General features: G+C 45.5%; 1 protein-coding gene across 15 annotated transcripts in view; it reads left to right on the top strand.

Annotated features, from left to right (window-relative positions):
• Nucleotides 1-20550, top strand: part of KCNMA1 (potassium calcium-activated channel subfamily M alpha 1) — a 775740-nt gene that overhangs the window by 549787 nt on the left and 205403 nt on the right. For all 15 annotated transcript variants that reach the window (XM_088842052.1, XM_088842055.1, XM_088842056.1 and 12 more), the window contains 5 exons: nucleotides 2395-2505; nucleotides 5526-5631; nucleotides 7364-7446; nucleotides 10943-11012; nucleotides 16723-16878. In XM_088842052.1, coding sequence (XP_088698178.1) covers nucleotides 2395-2505; nucleotides 5526-5631; nucleotides 7364-7446; nucleotides 10943-11012; nucleotides 16723-16878 — 526 coding nt within the window. The remainder of the gene's footprint in view (nucleotides 1-2394; nucleotides 2506-5525; nucleotides 5632-7363; nucleotides 7447-10942; nucleotides 11013-16722; nucleotides 16879-20550) is intronic.

The raw sequence follows: 20550 nt of genomic DNA, 5'->3' as shown, positions 1-20550 counted from the left end.
ACTCACCTCCTTCCCCTCCACTTCTCACACATCTGTCCTAGAGATGAATGATCTCACAAGAGGAAGAAGGAATGCTGGCAGATGTTCATTCAGTTCTTTGCGTACAAGATAGGGAAGGATGAATGTTCTGGCATTTCCCTGGACTGATCATTGATTTGAGTCCTGCTCGGAATGATAACCAGGCTTATGCGGGTAAAGAACTTTGAGCTTTGCAGTGCCTGGTGCGAGAGGCTGGATGGGTAGTATTAACCTCTCAGCTCCCTCATCTATCGAATGGGGATAAGTAGCTTGCCCAGAATCACACACATCCTTGGTGGCAGAGCAGGGAATCAAACCTGCCTTACTATCAGGAAGAGTCCCACTCACCTATCTGTCCCGCAGAAGTGCCCATACGTTGAATTCATTCTGGTCTCATTCTCAATCGTGGAAGTTTGTAGGCAGAAAGCATTAGAACTGTCCCCCAAACAGCCCTGCTGTCTTTTGTGGAGATGTCAGATTAGGAGGGAGATGTTTTTTTGGTCAGTTTCTGAACATACTTGGCAAATTCAAAATCAGAAATCTTATTCAGAAAATGCACATTCATTTGCAGCCTCTTTTGCCCATTTAAATGCACATTTGCCACAAGAGTCATTTTTTCAAGATATGACCCGACAAAAATATGTATAATCCAGTTGTTCAATTGGCATCATGTCTTCTGACATACTGTGCATTTCAGAAGGGAGTTACTCATATACATTTGGGGACATCAAATTTGGATCAGTGGCCAGGGGACCTCCCTTAACCTAGCAGGTAATGGCTTAAGAGTCAAGTGGTTATATTAAAACGTCTCTTCTGAGGAAGCCCATTGACACCACCCCCCCAAACAAGGGCCTCCACTTGCCCGATCGCTAAGTGCAGCCCCGTAACAATAACAGTCCATAATGGTGATATTATTAACTGCATCGTGCGTATTATTGATTTACTCTTTGTTCTGCATCATTATCCTTTCACCAATGAGTTTACTGCATTATTCTCACATACTTAGTCAAGCACCAAATTACACCGAAAGGGCAGGCTCTTGTAATGGCATCTAATGGAACATCGCATAAGCGATCATCACTGCCTCCTCTTAGGAGTCGCCTCCAGCCAATGAGCTCTCTGCCTTACTGGAATGTGCACAGAGCAATTATGGAGTGCAGGGGGCCTGGCCATTCTGAATTTCTCCCACAAAATTACTGTGCTTCATGCTCACCACCTGCCCGTGCCTCAAAGCCCAGCCAGGGAGTCAGCCTCTGTCACTGTCAACACGAGGGGCACAGGGGCCTGGGCTCAGTGAGCCTTTGGCTACAGTCTCTTTACTAGAAGCTGGCAGATTTCATCTCCGCCGTCACTCTCAGGGTTAACTTTTATATCAAGGAGCTTACTCCTGATTGAGCATCATAGATAGTGAATATAAGTGGCCACAGTAGAGCCCAGTGTCAAAGTCAGATTGGTCCAGGAGCCCAAAGATATTGGCAGGGTGCAGGGGGGTGAGGACTATTCTTCCAGTAGTCCTGGAAGATGGGCTCATCTCCTCAAGGGGAGCCACTATTTCCGGAGACAAGTCCAAAGCACCCTGAAACAAAGGCAAACCATTCCATCCTCATCCCTTCCTAGCTTTTCTCCCCTGTCCAAAGGTAAATTCCTTTGTCTCTTGTGAAAATCTCAGGCACCCTAAAGAAGCAGCTGTCTGGGAATGCACAGCCTGCCTGCGGCACCATCTCAGATTCCATAGGTGTCCCATCCCACATTTAGCCCTGAGTGATGCTCACTTACTGTAAAGTGTTACATGCTCCCATTGTCGGAGGAGTTATGGCAGAAAAATGCAAAATTTCCTTTTTACTGCTTATGGCCAGCAGAGCCCATAACGTGTCAAGCCGCACATTAGCCACCCTGATAAAAGTCCGCTTTCTTACACACAAAATCATCGTTTCAGCAAGATTTGTTATCTCATTACCTGATAAGCTTTATGTCATAAACCAAGACTCATTCGGTAAATCTCCCGGGAGGACGCTTTGTGGGCAGAAAGGGAGAGATATGAATCTGCAAGGGGCTTGATAATGCAGCGTTTAAGCGCAAGCATAATGTCACTTATTGTTAAATGCATACAACCACTTGGCCAAGCGGTTGGGCTTTTAATAGGATTTTGTGTAGCATCAGATGAGAAGCCATATGCTTTTTTGTTGAGGAGTCTCTGAGCACCTTCTGGCCCTGCTGCTTTGCCTCACAGCCCTCTGGGGAAGGGAGCTGGGCTTTACCGAGCCTCCTCAGAGGACATGAATGCTTCCCTGCAGCTGTGCGCTTCCTCTGTCTTGCCGGGGGCGGGTGCCAGGGCGTCTCTGGAATGGCCTCATCTAACTGGCCTTTCCCATCCAGGCACATAGTGGTCTGTGGGCACATCACGCTGGAGAGCGTCTCCAACTTCCTGAAGGACTTTCTGCACAAGGACCGGGACGATGTCAATGTGGAGATCGTCTTTCTTCACAAGTAAGAGGCCCCCATGGTTTTGAGACCCTCCACCTAACCAGGCAGCACAAGGGGGATCCCCTGAGTGTCTGTAGGTGGGGTGATATAGGGGTGGCACTGGGGGGCAGGGCAGAGTTGACTCAGCCACCGTCTCTGCTGGGCTCATTGGAGCGGACATTCTAGAAACGATGGGAAGGAAGCAACCCCACTCATTCAGTGATGAGAGTAGCACCTGCCTCTGTGGAGGTGATTCTGGCAAGTGACAGTAGGTTCATTTTTGGTCAAACACACCATTACTGTCCCCAAAGTTGTCTAGATCTGTGCAATCCAGGTGTATCCGCAGTGTCTGGTGTGGAATCTTTATGAGTGTAGGATTAGCATAGTGCCCAAGCAAGACACAGAAGTAACAGGAAGCAGGGTACAAGGCAATAACAACAGTAGCAACAGCTGTCATTCCCAAGAACCTTTAGTGTAGGACACAGTGCTGGTCACCGTAGTCTTTCCTTAAATCAGGAGAGGGAGTAACAGTACGTGTTCAACTCAGAGGATCTAGATCCTGACCCAACTAAGTACCAAACCAGTTAAGTCCCTGGACCTCAGTTTCCACATCCATAAGATGGGAAGGTCAAAATGATTTTTACCTACCATCTTGGGCTATTTTCAGAATGAAAAGCTAATTCATTCCAAGTATACAGAGCAGTGGGCTTCCCCGGTGGCACTAGTGGTAAAGAACCCATCTGCCAATGCAGGAGTTGTAAGAGATGCAGGTTCAATCCCTGGGTTGGGAAGATCCCCTGGAGATGGGCATGCAATCCATTCCAGTATTCTTGCCTGGAGAATCCTATGGACAGAGGGCTATGGTCCATAGGGTTGCAAGGAGTTGGGACACAACTAAAGTGACTTAGCATGCACACATATAAAGAGAATCAGACACACAGTAAGTGCCCAATAGATATTAGCTGTTATCATGTGAGAGAAAATATATTAGGCTGTACAGTGGACTTAGGAGGTAGGACTTAATCAAGTTTGTTTTATAGGTGAGGAAACCAAGATATCTCCCTTCCACTCAGTGCTGTTGAGATCTTTTGCCTGGTCCCCTTTTAGGTAAAAGGTAGCCCACCACAGGGATGGAGAGATGGAGAATGCAGGCATGTTCACGTGGGTGGCAGTGTCTTCCTCTTTAATGGAGATGGGGTCATCATGGGGCAAGTCTTAGCCCCACATTGCCAAGGGGCAAAGCTCACATGCTGGTGTTGGCTCCACTTGGAATTGACCACCCAGGACTCAGTCCTCCTCTGAGATCTCACTGAGGTTGACTTCCCTACAGTTATCCTGTACTTCTCCTTCCTTTTGACATTTGTGAATATGGAACTGGCAACCATGTTTGAGCACCAGCATTTTTCTTCTTAGCACTGACTTCTCCAAGTTCTGAAAGGACTGGGCCGACCATGGACACTGGAGCTCAACCCATAGATCCAATTAACTGCTCAGCCACTGAAGACCAGCTGTGGGGCCCATCCTCTGCTGAGCATGTGGAAGGCTGAAGACAAGTCATCCTTCTTGGACATTTCAAGATGAGCATGTGTGCAGCAATTAGAGCACATCATAGTTCTTAATGTACTGATGTCAGTTTAATCAAGTGGCAGAATCACATGGGACATCTGTATTGGGGAGAGACCACCACTCCTTGTATTACCAGGGCAGGCAGACTTCCTGAAGGAGGCCCTGCTTGTAACGGATCTGGAAGACCGGTTCGACATACACAGGCAGATGTATTCTCTCACCCACTGCTTTAGTCCAAATCAACAAGCTGGCTGCTAATGCTTCAGTTGCTAGAATTTACCTTTGTGTCCCTAGCATCTATCATTGTCAGCCGTATCGTCCATGGCCCAGTTAATTAACCTCTCCAAGCTTTGGGTTAATAACATACCTTCCTCTAGAGTTGTTCTGAGGTTTAAATGAGTTAATATTTGTCAAGTGCTTAGAATGGTGGCTGCTGCATAGCAAATGCTCAAGAACATTAGCAGTTATCATCATTATTAAGTACTATGTTAGGCAAGGGTTGATTAACTCAGTCCTTGGCACCTCGTAGGTTCTAACTAAATGTGCTCTCCCAGTGCCTAGTGAAGTACCTAACAGAGACTAGGTGTTTCTCATCTCTGCAGAATTAATAAATGAATGGATAGGTTAACCAATGTTTTAATCCTTGTCCTGCAATGGGAAAGATTGCAGGGTGTGGCTTAAGGCTAAGAATGATAAATAGTGTACACATGTTGAATCAAGAATGACACTGGGAGTGAATTGACTCTGTGTATGTCTACCTAGAGGAGACTTTTTTTGATCCGGTTCCTGAGGTTGAGAAGTCCATGAGGTGGAAAAGTAGGGAAAAGGATTTTGGTGAAAAGAACAGCAGGAAGCTCTTCCAGGAAGATTGGCTGATCCCTGATGTCACAGCCTATGTTCTTCATTCATAAAATAGTGATTCCTGCTGGGCCAGTGGTTAAGAATCTGCCTTGCAATGCAGGGCACATGGGTTCGATCCTTGGTCAGGGAACTCTGATCCAACAAGCCGTGGAGCAACTGAGCCCACACACCGCAACTACTGAGTCTGTGCACCGCACCCAGAGAGTCCACGCACCGCCAAGAAGGATCCTGCGTGAAGCAAGGTAGATCCCGCCGTGCCGCAACCGAGACCCGACACAGACCAATCAATCAATCGATAAAATAAAGCAGTGAGTGAAATAAAATTTTTAAAAAATAGGGATTCCATTTGTGATGATGTTGAAGACGTTTTGCTGCATAGGCCTCAGACTCTATAAAGGTTATGAAACTCTTCATTTTAACTTGGTACTGGTTTTGATTTTCAGTTGGGCTGGGGTTTTACTTCTCTTCAGTGTGAGCCTCTTATTTATGGCAAGAAAGAGGGTGCTCTGAAGGTGAAAGCCTTTTCTCTCTCTGTGGAAATTGGAGAGAAGGGAGGCCACAGAGGCTGAACACCTAAATCTGTTATATTAACAGCTGTTTCTTCTTTCCCTGCACAGCATCTCCCCTAACCTGGAGCTGGAAGCTCTGTTCAAACGACATTTTACTCAGGTGGAGTTTTATCAGGGTTCAGTCCTCAATCCACATGATCTTGCGAGAGTCAAGGTAAGAAGGAAGAAGTGACTTCTGCTTTTATTCCATCTAGGGGGTGTGTGACTCTGGGTTGACAGGACATGCCTCCTGACGTGGCCAAGAGTCCCTTCCAAAGCCCTTAGAAAATAAATCAGATACTACCAACCTTGATGTCACCCTTGCAATGGTCCCAGGACTTTGTTCTGCTGGCACTTGGTAGACCAGCTATGAGCATTCCATACGTGGACTGCTTGTACATAACATGCTAGACATCACTGGGCCCCTCAATGTCAGCACTGCTAAAGGAAGCAAACCAGTTGTGTCGATTCAGTGGTGTCATACATGATATAGCAATCAAGTCATCCCCATTTTGAATACTTAAATCGGACTCAGCATAGCTCTGGAATCTGTTGTTTATATTAGGAAGGAACATTAAGGATAAAGTATAAAATAAAGTTTACCCAAGCCATCAAACATTTTGAGCTTCCTTTTTTTCCTCACCAAAGACTAAAAGTGCAAAACTAAGCATGCAGATATCTGGCAACACTTGGTAATGGGCTAGTCTTTCTGTCTAGAACCTACTAAGTTAGAATCTTCTTATAAACACACCTAAGACTTATAAGGGAAAGGGAGCAGAACGGCATCCACTACTTTACTTATTTTATATGGATTTTGTAAGCATGTTCAGTATTTGCATGCCAGTGGGGATAGATTAATATTCTGAATCCATTGACATCTCAGTGCTTACTGTGGTCACTACATAATCCAGTAAATAATGTAATTGGCAGGCATGAATAAGCCAAAAGAATTTGGGCAAATTCTTTGCTTTATGAAAGAAAGAAAACTGGAGACAACTTGTGACATACCATGGAGGAAACCATGCCCTCCCACCAAATGCAGAAATAGTCTGTCGTAAGCACAACATCCCAAGTAGGACAGACCAGAGCCAGCATGGGAATTCTTACGCTTACAGAGTCTAGTTAATATTATCCAGACATGATCCAAATTGTGTCTAATGTGAAATCTTATGAGAACTTGGGGAAAATAATTATTGTCCATGGACCTGATTTAGTTGCAAGCAATTCTTAGCACAACTTGTGATCCCCTCAAAGGAATAAGTCTCTGTTGGCACATGTTTAGATAAGTCTGTAGGTTGTCTTTCAAGGTCATCTGTAACATATCATTCCACACTCAGATTTGTTGTCTTTTGAATATCTGAATGCTAACTGAATACTAAACAGTACTGAGCTGTTATCTGAGTTAGGGCTCTCATTTCCTCTTATTCCACATTTAAGATGTGAAAAAAGGTTAGATGAAGGACTTAAGAGTCTAAATTTCTGAATCCTCAATGACTCAGTTAACTTGGTAGCCTGAGAGAAGGGGTTTCACCCACCTAACACCACTTCCCGATTGGAAAAGTTAGGATGATGGTGCAGATGGTGGGGAAAGGAGGTGGAGAGGGACTGAAAGCCTTAATTAATTGTTATCTCAAGACAGAAACTTCTGTGTAAGAGGCTATACAAAATAAAAGTGTAATTACCAAGGTACACGTTGTCCCTTCCAGCAGCAACAAGATGAAATGTTTATACCATAACAAGAACTGGCAACCTACACTTTTGACAAAAACTATAATCTCTCAGGATTATTATTTTTTTCTTTTCCTTGCAAAGCACCAGGTTTCCCCCAGAGCTGTCAGCAGAGAGAGACTGCAACCAAGGATGGCTATTCATATTTTTGTGTTCTGTGATTTTCTTTGGTGTCTTAGATAGAGTCAGCAGATGCGTGCCTCATCCTTGCCAATAAGTACTGCGCAGACCCTGATGCTGAAGATGCCTCCAACATCATGAGGTGATCTCGGGGAGGCGGGGAGGACTCTGGGCTGGGTGCTCCATGGCCACTTGCTATTCTGTTGGGTCCCTCTGCAGAGCAGTGTCTCTGCAGAATCTTCTTTCCTCATTAGCCACCTTATAGCTCACCACCTGCATAGGCCCAGGGTGGGGGGAACTGAGGCTGTGATGGGTGCAGAAAGCAATGACACAAGGCATCGACAACCAAAAGCTCATCCTTAAAAGACATGAGGGCTCACAACCAGACTTGGGATGGCTAGCAAAGAAAAGATAGATTTCATTGGGAATATGCCTAAACTAGGGGGACCTTTTGGAATATCCAGAAATGTTCTTAGTTTTCATAGTTAGGGGACAGTGCTGCTCATGTCTGGTGTGTAGAGGCCAAGGTTACTACTCAACATCCTACAATGCACAGGATGGCCCCCTGTAGCGGAAAATTGTCCGGCCCCAAATGAGTAGCCCCGTGTTAGTGCACTCCAAGTGCATCTACAGCACATTGATTAATATCTCCCACAAAGAGGGGTTTGTTGATCAGTTGGTTTGTTTCAACCAGTTTCCCCAAATGAAATAGTTTTCTTTAGTGAAAGCCTCCTCAGTGCTTTGAATACTCATATGAATTTCTAAGGTAATGTTCTGTAGAGAGTTTTTCTCAAACCTATTTGACTACAATCCGCCCCCCACCACCCTTTTTTTTTAAACAGAACACCTCCTGGTGGGGGTTGGGGGGGTGGCGGTCAGTCTTTGGAAAATGCTACCCAATGCCTTTCTTGTAAATAGGCTAGGCCCATCTAAGCCCATTTTCAGGCCAACTTCTGCTCCTTTTTTTTTTTTTTTTCATCATTTTCGGAGAAAATTGTTCCGTACTTTTCTTCACATAGACCCATGTTCCAGACATCTTGGGGCTATGCGGTGACCAGAAAGTTAAGATATTTTGCTCCAGACAGTCAAAGCTCTTTTTGGATTCTTCTCAACTGGAGCATAAATTGCAGAATAGTTAAGAGAACTGGGAGGGAATCATACAGAGAATCTTCTGGAGAAGAGATGAACTAAGAGGAAACATTTCACTCCCACTAGATTCCCAGGAACTCTTGCCTAATTGTGAACAACCCTCCTTTGGGTCTAGACCAAGATTCCCTTCTCCCTGCAGCTTGGTTTCCTGTGTCCTGGGAATTTACCTGGGGTGGAGGCTAGGGAAGTTGCCTTTGCATGGCCACAGTGCTCGCATCTCCTTGGCTTTGCTTTTCCTCAGTGGTCCCAAGAGCCGTGAGCTTTCCCATCAGTGAGGGGGCGGAATTCCTCCGGAGCACATCTGTCCTCCTCTCAGCATCTCGTCTTTGTGTCTGGCAAGTGACGTCTGGCCCAGTGTGCTCTTTCTGCTCACTTTTCTTTGACAGTATGCTTACTGCAGTCATCTTAAGAGAATCAATGCACAAACTCCTGTGGGCACTGGGCTTCCCAGGCTGCAGGGAACTGGTGGAATGGGGACCTGCTTCCACATCTGGGCCTGTCCCCTAACCAATTACGGCTCCAAAGTGACCACAGTGGCCTGAGCTTGAGGTGCATCACTTGACTGTTTCCTTGAACTAGGATTTCTAGCCTTCACATTTTGGTGTCATTTAAAGTGATAAAATTGTAGCTTTTAAAGAACACTGTTTTTCAAAATGTCAAATGGAAAACCAAAAGAAGATGAAGCTTAATGTTTTGACCCTATGGAGAAACTTGGCGCTGGTACTGCCTTTTATTTTACTTTTTTAATTGAATAATTGATAATAGTTTTGAATTGAGCGTTTCTTTTCACAATATTTTGTTTAAGCCCTGACAGCAGTAGGGTTAGCATGAAGACATATAGGGTACCTTATGCCAAGGCATAAAAATGATTGAACAAAGGTGGTATCAGAAGTGTGATTAAGCCATCCATTAACCAGAATCAGAACTAAGGCCCAGTCAGCAGAAGGAAGTGGGAAGCTCAGGGTTAAAAAATGGGCTCTGTCTTTCCCTTATTTGTATAATCCTCCTTTCTCCTTAGTTTAATGAGACCAATCTGCCCCTTTTGAAATTAAAATGTCAAAGATCCATTTGAAATGAGCTAATGCAGAAAACTGGCTGATGCTGTGAACTGAATTCCGAGAGCTGACAGAGGCTCAAAGTCCTTGAGTTATAAGCATGGGCCAACACAACACTTTTTCAAAAATAAAATGAAATCCTTCACGTGTAAAAGCCCAGGGTGAATTTGTGCTGGGAGAGGTTTCTGCATGATCCATTTCCTAAATTCACAAGTGGTCTCTTTTCAGACAAAGCAGGTTCCTGACTGCTTTCTCTCCATCTTTGCACAAAAAGGGATGAAGCATAGAGCGCTTCCTGGTGGGAAGTTTGTGGGGGTGGTCATGATAAATGCACTTGCATTTCTGATTAGGCTTAGGAGGTGGGCCTTTTGTGGAATTCCATTCTTTAGCCTTCCTTGTCACAGAAGGAAATGTACAATGTCACCTCTGACAGAGTCGGTAATGACAAAAACCATAACTTACACATGGAGAGAGCTTTTAATGATTTCAAAGCATTTTCACATCTGGCTTTTCATGTGCTGCTCATACCAAAGCCTGTGAAATACATAAAGCAGGTACCATTGCCCCCAGTGTCCAGATGAGGAAACAGTTACAGAGTGCCTAGGGATTTCCTGAAGGTCACCCAGTTTGTTAGCATAGCAGCTGGGACTAGTCTGCAGGTGTTTCTAGTCCTGTTCCCAGCCCCTCCCCTTCCAGTACAGTGATTGTTATGGGGAACGGAAGGGAGGGTTGAGATGGGGGCAGGCAGTGCTTAATACTAAATATGGACTGAGAGCAGTTCGGGGGAATTTTCCAGCAGATCACAGCCTCCACAAGGCCTTGGCAGTTATCTAACCAGCATCAAAGTCGTCATCTAGATGCTATTAACTATCAAAGGCTGAGTCATGGATCCCCTCCTAAGAGTCCTGCTCAGAAATAATTTCTGTGAGAGTGGCCATGTGTGCGTGACAATTAGAATCATTTGTCAGGCTGCTTGTCTGATTTGTCACGTCTCATGTTGTTAACTTGGAATATTGAACTCAGAGCAAATCGTTTCTGGGCTCCTCGCTACGGTATGAGAGATGTCAAACCTCTGTTGGCCCCACGAGTGGAACTTGCTTTATTTAGATGCCTAGGTAGGCAGTAAGCCTGTGACACACTGCTCCAGAACCCCCATGCCCAGTACACACACTCCGTCACCATGGCATCACAGGATCTCTTTCTTCTTTCATGTCTAAGACACGGTCTATGGCCGCTCTGTGATTTCCTTTTCACACGACCATGGGATATGGTGGTGGAAACACAGTTTAACTTGGCCCCGTGCCTGCAGCCCCTCTGAAGGCCCTGGCTGCTGGCCCCATAGTCACTGTATTTCGATGTAATCAAATTAATCTCCCCATCAGACTCCAAGGGTGAGGCAGACCCTGGCTCAGCTTTTGTTCTCTTCTCTTTCAGAGTCATCTCCATAAAGAACTACCACCCGAAGATAAGAATCATCACTCAGATGCTGCAGTATCACAATAAGGTAGGGCAGCCAGCCTGTCCCAGGCTCAGAGGTACAGACGGGGTCCAAGCCCTCATGAGTATGAGGTCCAGCTGCACACTCATGTGTGTGCATGCATGTGCACACACACCAGTGCCATCCAGAGACCTGGAGAAGGAGGAGTGATGGGTGAAAACCTCCCGGGACATTTCTTCCATCCAGACACCTTGTTTGCAGGTGGTCCCTGGAGGGAGACTTCTTCGCGTAGGGACTCATTTATTCAGGAAGCATTTGTTGGTCCCCTGGGTTCAGAAAAGTCAGTATGCCCGTAGACTCCATCCCAACAGCCTCCATTTCTGTGTGCTGCTCTCATTTCTTCCATCGGCATTTAATGAATGCCTACTACTTGGTTAGCACTTGGCCTGACTCCTCCGAGCCCACATGGAAATGGTATGTGCTCAGGGATTTGCAGTCAAGGTGGAGAGTGTCCCAGGTGAGTGAGGGCACTTTTCTACCTGAGACCAGGTGAACTTGGGGGGATGGACCGTGCATTGGGTGGAGAATGTGGAACATGGTGTTCTCAAACTCAAGATGAGAATGTGCACAGTTGAATTTGGAAAAACAGCTGGCTCTCCAGAGATTAAACATAAAGGGATTTTTCTAGTGTTCCAGTTTAGGGGGGATCAGAAAGAAAACCAGTGTTGGCGTCTACGCTGTTTTCCTTATGATTCCTTCTCCATAAACCACAATCCTGTGTCTTATTCAGAGGCAGTACCCCTTTGCTTGGCTGTCAGGAGACTCCAAGGAAAACAGCTTTGGGGGAGGGAAGGTGGCGTCTCTCTGTGTTTGATGTGGAACCAGTTATGAGAAACTGGAGGCTGCTCAGTACCTGCCACCAGGTGTCCTGTTTGGACAGAATGACTCCCTGCTGGGTTGTGAGTGAGCGTTTGTTGCATCTTATGGGCCATATTCCCTACAAAATAGGCAGTCAGGTGACCCAGAGAGGACTCTGTTCTGCCAAATGTGCCAGTGCCGTGCCATTATTTCTTAATTGCTGGCAAGCGCTGTCCCATCTTGCTGTGTGGAAGCCCGTCGGAGGTATTGTGGACTGGAGCCTGCTGCCCATGGCCCACTGCCACCCAGCCCTCCCAGGTGGTTCCCCTGCAGACTGTACTGGGCTCCAGCCAGTGGGCTGGGTGGTGGGCACCCAAGGTCACAGTGTCTTCTTTGTCTCTGGAAAACCCAGGACACTAAAGAGAGAAAGTGAGGGTGTTGGTAACCCACTGGCACCAATCTGGAGAAATCTTTTGACAGCAGCCCCTGTAGGTGGAGTTGAAGTTTATGAACGAGGCTGTGGCTAGTGAAAGCTCTCGAGGCTGTGAGAGCCTCTCCCTCCTTCCTCTGTGACTTGAAATTTCGTTTAGTGTGGGAGTGCCTTAAGCCATTGTTTAGATTTGGGGCTGAATTTAGATTGAATAGGAAAATGAATGTTGTATGTTTAGAAAAGGATGTCAGTTCCTTTTCTTCTCCTTCCAATGAGTGCTGATACAGCATCTTCAAGGAATTAAGGAGAATTTCAGCTCTGTGACTCTTGTCAAACTCAGAAGTAGTTCTGTGGACCTAGGGTCCAGATGCCACTGGTCAGTATTCACATGATCAGGGCAAGCTGATTGTCTTTTACAGCCTCTGCCTTGTCATTATTCAGAAACAATGATGAACACATCAGTCGACCCGTGATTAGTTGCTTAAAACACAGTGTGTTTAGAACCACCCCAATCTATGTGGGTTTCAGAGTTAGGAAAAGTCACTTATAGGACTGGTTCTTGTAGGATGTGTGAGAGTGAATGGGACATAGTGACTTTGCTATAGGGCTCTTCGTTTCCCTTTCCTCTTGTGGAGAAAGAACAGGAAGTCCACTGGTCATTATTTGTCATCTCATTCCTTGTAGAATTGCACATAGGCATTCTTCACCTTGCTTTACAGTTTTGCTGTTTTTTTAAGATCCTCATAGCTACCTTTATAATATTACTTTTCTTCATCTCTTAGCACTTTCTCTTCACCCACAACCAGATGCGCATAGATCTCCATCCATTAAAACTTGCTATCAACAAAACAAAACAAAACAAACTTGCTTTCAGGAAAGAACCTGTTGCATGCATGTACACTTACATGACTGTCAGCATATTCCAGAGGATACTTAATTCCATAATTGAATACTAACCTTAAAATAGGAAGAACTTCAATTCCCCATGATCTATTGATGGTGGTTTTCTAGGATCTAGGGATGTAAGGAAGCGGTCTTCTTTCTTTCCATATAAAACTGGTCCTGAGTTTGTCATCATCATATTCTCAGACATTTGTGTCATATTTCACAGTTTTCAAAGAGCTTTGACATCCATTATCTCATGTAGTCCTCATTTAACCATCTGTGCCTTCCAGTATCCCAGTGTCACTGCAGACCGTGGGTCTATCTGAGACAGAGCATCTCTGATGGGTACGACTCATGGTCACTTGGCAGACAGTGAACTGAGAGACAGAACTGCCAACTGCTACCCTCTCATTCAGTAGAGCCACAGGCTGTTGAACTAAATTGTGATTCCTCTGAGTAGGACTTACAGAAGGACTGAGGGTCTCCAAAGTCCATTGACCCCAGTAGAATTCAAGGAGAGAAACACTCAGCCTCACCATCTCCCAACATGGAAAGGAGATGGCACAGGGTTTTTTCTTATTTGAGTGCAAATGGCTTAAAACTCTTGAAGGAATGGATGGTTTATGACATCTTGGAAATAGGTCACTCCTGATGATTTCACTGTCAATGGACTTTTAAAATGTTCCCAGCAGACTCTAGAAAAACAGATCTTTGTCTATGACCTGAAGCCAAGTCCCAGTGGCCCAATGGAGATGGAAGTTCTCTGAGCTTTTTCACTGTAAATCCTTATACTTGAGCAGAAATGTTAAAGTGTTTTCTCTGAGATGACCACCTTTCTTCATCATGGTGGTTTCCCCAAAGTTGAATGTGCAGTGAGAGATGGCACTGGGGCTGGAATCTGTTTGTTCTGGTTTCCAGAACAGCCTATTTTCACGTTCCTTTCATCTCAAACAGAAGAAAGCTCTGGTCCTGCTCATCCTGCCTTAGCAGGGCTGGTTCTCCAGATGAGAGAGGATTTGCCTCTAGACTCCTACATAGTAACATGCTGGCATCTCCCACTGAACCCACATTTCCCTAAAATGAAAAAAATACAGAGTCACCAGAAGCAAACAAGCTGAATTCCTGGGTCAGTCTCCTCTCTCTCCTCTCTTTTTTTTGGGGGTGGGGGCGGTGAACACAGTCCTTCCAACCTTTGGCAGTTCCCTGGTGGCTCCCTGCCCCACAATTGGAGAAGATATGATAGCCAAACAAGGCAGAGAAGTGAAACAAACTTGACATTTCTGTGTAACAACATGTACAATATGTCTAAGGAACTCAATACCAGATGGATACATGAGGGACCCAAGACCTAAAATTCTAAAATTGGCACATGGGGATGTGAGAGACCATCTTAAAAGGATTTTTTTATTTGTTTGAAGGTGCCATGAAGGTTACATGGTGTCTGTCTGGGGCTTGGACCACCCACATCTCCTTTCACACTTGATGATTTATTTGTTCATGACTTAGATTTAATTTCTCCTCATTCTTCTCAGATGATGCTCACGCAGATGGGTGTTTTCCACTTATTCTCTATGATGCCAGGGACGTAAAAGGGAAAAATGGGCTTCTTAAGCCAGTGAAGGATAGGGAGAGAAATGGGATAAAGGGCAGGGTAATTAATGGAATTGAGTCTATGATGTGGGAAGGTCTCTGATACTTAGTTTGACAGAAATTCCCATCTGCTATAGCCCACACATGGGACTATTTTAATTGCTTTCACTGGGGAGGATACAGTCAGCTTTCCCAGGAGTAAACACTGCTGGATTAGGATTCACAAGATTGTTATAGAACAGGATTTTGTAAGAGGGAATTACACAAGAGTGGTATTTCTGAAAGCCAAGCTTGGAGCCATTGGACTTGTCGTGGCTCCACAGTGGAGTCTTTTCTTTCGAGTAGCACGCCTATCGTATATTGCCCTGAAAGTGAAGGGACTCCTCCTTTGTGCTCCTTCTGTTTGCTGATGCCTGGAGAGAAATAGTCATTTCAGGGCCATGGAGTCTTGGCATTAGCAGAAGCCTAGAAGGGCCTGACTCCGCCTCCTGTGCAGAGCATGAGTCTATCTACTGAGTCTTGGAGAAATGCATACTGAGTTTTAGGGACAAAGACCTTGTAATTTTGGAGGTAGCTTTCTCCAATTATTAGGCAAATTACATCCTTGAAAACTTCCTTTATAAAACAAGCCAAAAAGCTTCTTTCTTGTAATAGACACCAGTCATTCATCCCTAATTCTGGCCCTTGGGCCAAAGCAGGACAGGCCTGGTCTCTCCTCGTCACAGCAGCACCTGAGCTATGTGCAGGTAACCACCCTGTCTTCCTGGAGGCGAGGCGCTTCTTCAGGCTGAATGCTGCTGGCTCCCCTAACTGTTGTTCAAAAGATGTTTTTTTAGAAAGCATGTCTCATCTTAAAGCCTGTCATTTTTCTCTGGGAGTTATTCAGTTGTCAACTTCTTTTTAAATCTGACTGTTTTAATCTGACAACTGGATCAAGTGCTGGGGAAGTAGCCTGACCAGTTCACAGAAGAAGAGAACATTCGTATGTCCCATGATCTGGAGACAGTTTCTGACTAACTACCGTTGGATTTTTCTGTAATCTGTCACAGATTGGCCTCTTTTGGAGATTTTTAGTTTACCCAAACACTTTTTTTTTTTTTCTATCCCCTCATATCTGTTGCCAAATAAGGGCTTCTCATTTTGGATTTATATAATTGATTTTTTTAAACCTAAGTGCTGTACTTGACATTAAGGCCTTTTGAATCTTTTCTGGTTGTTTCTCTGGCCCATTTTCCGACTCTGGAGAACTTTTGAGCCTTAATTCTTTCATCTAGTGTATTATCTCTGACTTTCTGCTTCATGCCACTTAAAAATAATTGGATGATATTGGCACTGGGTCCTTGTTTCAGGGTCTGACCTCACTGGTGAATAGGATCAGTCCATCTGCAAGAGATTGTAATATGTCTGCACTGTGACATGCCTGATAATTTAGGGCAGTGCTTCTCAAAAAGCGGTTCCTATCTCAGCATTACCTCAAACCTGTGAGAAATGAAAATTCTCCAACCTTACCCCACCCCCAAAGAGTCAGAACCTGTGGGGGAGAGGGTGGCAGTTTGTAAATCCTTCAGTTGATTTGGATGCCCACTCAAGCTCAGGAGCCATAGAGCGAGAGATCTGGGAAGGCAGATAAAAAAGAAATCTAAAATATACAGGCGTCTGACAGTCTTAAGGTTTTTCGGAGAGCCAATTTAGAACAACCTAGCCAGACATTCTAGTAGCACAGGTTGACGTGTCTGTCACAAGAGGAAATTCTCTCTGGACTCTGTTTGGCTCAGTGACAAACCCAAGGGTAAGACTTGGACTTGGTAGGTGCAGAAGCAGAGTTGCAGAGAGACTGAGATCTAATACACAGAAGAGCTGAATAAAGCAGGAAACGCCAGACCCAGGCAAGGGAAAGGAAGGCGGAGTCTGGATGACCCTGAGCAGTTGGGAAATACTGCGTTTCCCAGAGGAGACTTTAAACAATTGAACATTTAACAAAGTAAGGTCTCATACCTGTTTTTGTTTCCACAGGCCCATCTGCTAAACATCCCGAGCTGGAATTGGAAAGAGGGAGATGATGCAATCTGCCTCGCAGAGCTGAAGCTGGGGTTCATCGCCCAGAGCTGCCTGGCTCAAGGGCTCTCCACCATGCTCGCCAACCTCTTCTCCATGAGGTCATTCATAAAGGTAACGTCTCGTCCGATTAGAGCGCATTAGCCCCGGATTCAATTTGTCGTGGGGTTGAGTAGAGAGCACAACTTAAACTCAAAACAGATCGACGGGCTTTAACCACTCTGGTTAAGGAGAAATTCCTTGTTACAGATTTGGGCACAAGGCCAGCTTCTTTCAAAATTATGTTTTTATTTTTATTTGGCACATCCATGGCCATTAAATGATTGTTCAAAGCACAATCCTCTCTCTTTTTTTAGATAAACCACATGTTTATCTATCAACAAAGCCTCCGCTGTTAAAACAAAAATATGATTTATATACATTCCATATGGCACCAGAGTGCCTAAAGAAAAGAATTATCATTTTGCTCTTTTACATCAAGTGGCTGCTGGACCTCTCACTGTGCGGATAAATGCAGACCATGTGTTTGTGCTGAAGCCCAAACCCCAACAACATAATTCATTTATTTATTTCTGCACAATCAAGGAGGCCAGCAGGGCCGACATGCCATGGTTGTTTGAATGAAGAGTCGAGGGAGGAACTGAGTCCTGGGCCACAGGGCCCTTTACACCGTGAGATGGGTGGTCTGGATATACTCATCAGGCGGTCAGCAGTTCACCCCCTAAGGTGATTGGGCAGCCTCTCCAAAGTCCCAAAAGTGGCCCCTGACCACTGGACTAACTCAGACAAAGGAAGATCCAACTCTGTCCTCACAGGCCAGGCCAGGCATGTTTCTAGGACATCGGGTTGAGGACCCAGGACTCTGCTAAGTGGGCTTTGAGAGCTCCTGGTGATCCTCATCCTTGGATTGCTTAGCCTAGACAGGCAAGGTAGCAAACCAGCGCAGTAAATCCTGTCTAGATTGTGCCTCCTTGATTTGGCATTGGTGGCCGTTAGCTCAAGATCTAGCCTTATATTCCTCTCCCTGTTATTCGTTTATTTACATTCCCCTTGCTGAATTGCTGGTGGTTGAGGTAGGAAATGAGTCAGTCACTGGGAGATCCTGCAAAGGGGCCAGTAACTCTGAAATCGAAGGCGTGAACTCTCCAGCCTTTCTCTGCCATTGTTGCTGCCTCCACCACCAGCAGTCAGGAGTGACCCTGGATGCAGAGACAGGGATAGGTAGGGAGGATGGGGATGCAGGTGACGAATTAACTCCCTGTCAGGGCTCACCCTCAGCATCCATAAGTTGTGTGACTTAGAATAGGATTTTAATCTCAGACCTCACCCTCTCTGCCCAGCTCACTTACATTATTTAGCCAATTTATAGTTAACTTTACAGAAAAGAACAAATCATCCTGGAGTCCTTTCAATCATTTTAGTGACGGATGCCTTGATGAAAATATCCTTTGCTTACTATGTGCCCAGAAACCTCAACTCTGCAGAATCTTGGCTCAGACCCAGCTCGCAAATAAGGACATTGCTTTTCTTTAAATGGCTCCTTTAATCCAGGCTGCCAGTCCCCTGCCTGGATACAACTGAATGCAGGCAAATAGAGGCAGCAGGGAGGTCTTTGTGGCTGGACTCAGAGACAAGCCTCAAAGCCAGATGTAGCCTGGTGTCTCCCAGGGCTCTTACATTCAACACAAGGAGCCCAGACCAGGATAAAGGACTGTCACCAAGCGAGCTCCTCTGGCTTGTCCAACCAAGCTCTGGTGGTTTCTTCCAGCCTGGGATTACCCACAGGACCAGCACATATGGTCTGGGGACTTGTGCTCTGCTTCCTGGTGTTGATGGAGCACGGCCTTGGCAGGGCCCCACCCCACATGGGGCACTTGACATGCGTATGTTTTGATTTTGTGGTGCCTGTGTGGAAACTAGATCTGCCTGTCAAGAAAATTAATAAAATGGATGTGACGCTGATCCTTCAGTGTTATTGCCAGCAGGGAGAAAGAACTTCTGTCCAAATTTCCTCAAGACCCTAAAGGGCCTCACCTCTGTAGCCAAGGATGTCCCCTCCAGCCCTTGCTAATTCCACTGCCAAGTTCCTATTTAGGAAGAGCCTACGGGAGAGGCCTCATTGGGCCCTGGTATAACTCAGAACACATTTCCCTCCCAGGGTCATGTTATCATGTTATTTGTGTCCAGGGCCAACCCCTCCATGTTTGGAGGTAGCTCTTTGAATATGGCCTTCACCTTCTGACGTTCAGGTGATCTTTGTGATGGAATTTGCTGAGGCACATGACCTGTATATAACAAGTGATATATATATATATATATATGTATATATTTTGAAATAAGGACAATCTGAAGCACACGCTCCCAATTCTGCAGTGTTGTCTTCATGCTCTTATACTCCACATTCCAGATCCTTGTTTCTTTTAGGTCATGATAAACACCATGATGATGCTCTCTTTGGCATATTTTACATATTGTCTCACATTCCAGTGGTCCCAAAGCCTTATTTGGGGTGTTGGATGGAAAAGAGAATGTATACCTGGATTACTGTTTGCAGAAATGGCTTCCTTCTGCAGTGTCTTCTGTGTGCTGTGGTAGAGAGTTTATCTTCCATGGGGAGAGGCAGGCCTGCAGGTCTGGAGGGAGGTGGGATGAGGCTTCAGCATCCCTTGAGAAAGCTTAGCGTTTCTGGGAGCCGAAGGTGGAGTGTGAGCTCACCCTCTTCCTGGCCCTGGTCAGATATGATGTCTGTTCCTTCCTCCTGTGGAGTACATTGTAACCTGACCCTGCGGAAAGAAGACAGAACAAGACTGAAACAGGAATGATGTATCACAGTGACTGTCCACCAGGCTTTCAGAATGCGTGAGGCCAAAAGGCCAAGCCTGACAGAGAGGGTGATAAAGTTCCATGAAAGCAAGTGGGACTACTGATAAATGGAAGATACCAGAGAGACCCACCCCTGGGGTACCAGAAAATACAGGGGAGCACCTCGTTATCCCTTCAGCAAGGGCACTTTCAAAGACCTTTTGCCCTAGGGTGCCAAGTCATTGCCCCTGAAAGCCTTCCTCTGAATTGATCTAAACTTTTGGGGAATCTGTTTATATTTTTAGCTTATATCTTTGGGGTTAATGAATTCCTTAAGTTTCCTGTGCGCGTGCTAAATCGCTTCAGTTGTGTCTGACTCTTTGACACCTATGGACTGTAGCCCACCAGGCTCCTCTGTCCATGGGATTCTCCAGGCAAGAATACTAGAGTGGTTGCCATGCCCTCCTCCCGGGGATCTTTCTGACCCAGGGATCAAGCCTGTGATTCCTGCACTGCAGACAGATTCTTTACCTCTGAGCCACTGGGGAAGCCCTTAAGTTTCCTTAAGAATTCCTAACTGCTGTTAAAGACTTATTTATGACTATTTGTCCTTAATTTGCTCCACTTAACCTTCAAGACATGGCCTGTGTAGTTTCTCATGTGCTGGGATTTGTTGAACAAATCCACCCTAACTTTTTAAGTCAGTACGTTTTATGAAAGCAGCTCAGACTGGTCACTCAGGGGTCTTGTGGCCCAGCAGCTTCTTGCTTATGATGCAGGTGAAGCATTTTGTCCACCAGGACCCAGTTCTCACCCTTGAATGCCTTGAGGGAGTGCAGGCCAGCACCGATTCCTGTGACTTGTCAATATCTATGTTATCAATCGGGCTCAGAACATCCTGTTCATTGACTGCTATCTGATCTCCTACCACCTGCCTGTCAGGTTCAAATGAGAATTTTCCTAACATCTTCTGGACCGACCAAG

The sequence above is a fragment of the Moschus berezovskii genome, chromosome 12 (assembly GCF_049115385.1).
Source record: "Moschus berezovskii isolate FMDL1 chromosome 12, NW_MosBer_1.0, whole genome shotgun sequence".
In the NCBI taxonomy this organism is placed as follows: domain Eukaryota; kingdom Metazoa; phylum Chordata; class Mammalia; order Artiodactyla; family Moschidae; genus Moschus; species Moschus berezovskii.
Note: the sequence above shows the minus strand (reverse complement) of the source record. Positions and strands in the feature narration are given on the sequence as shown.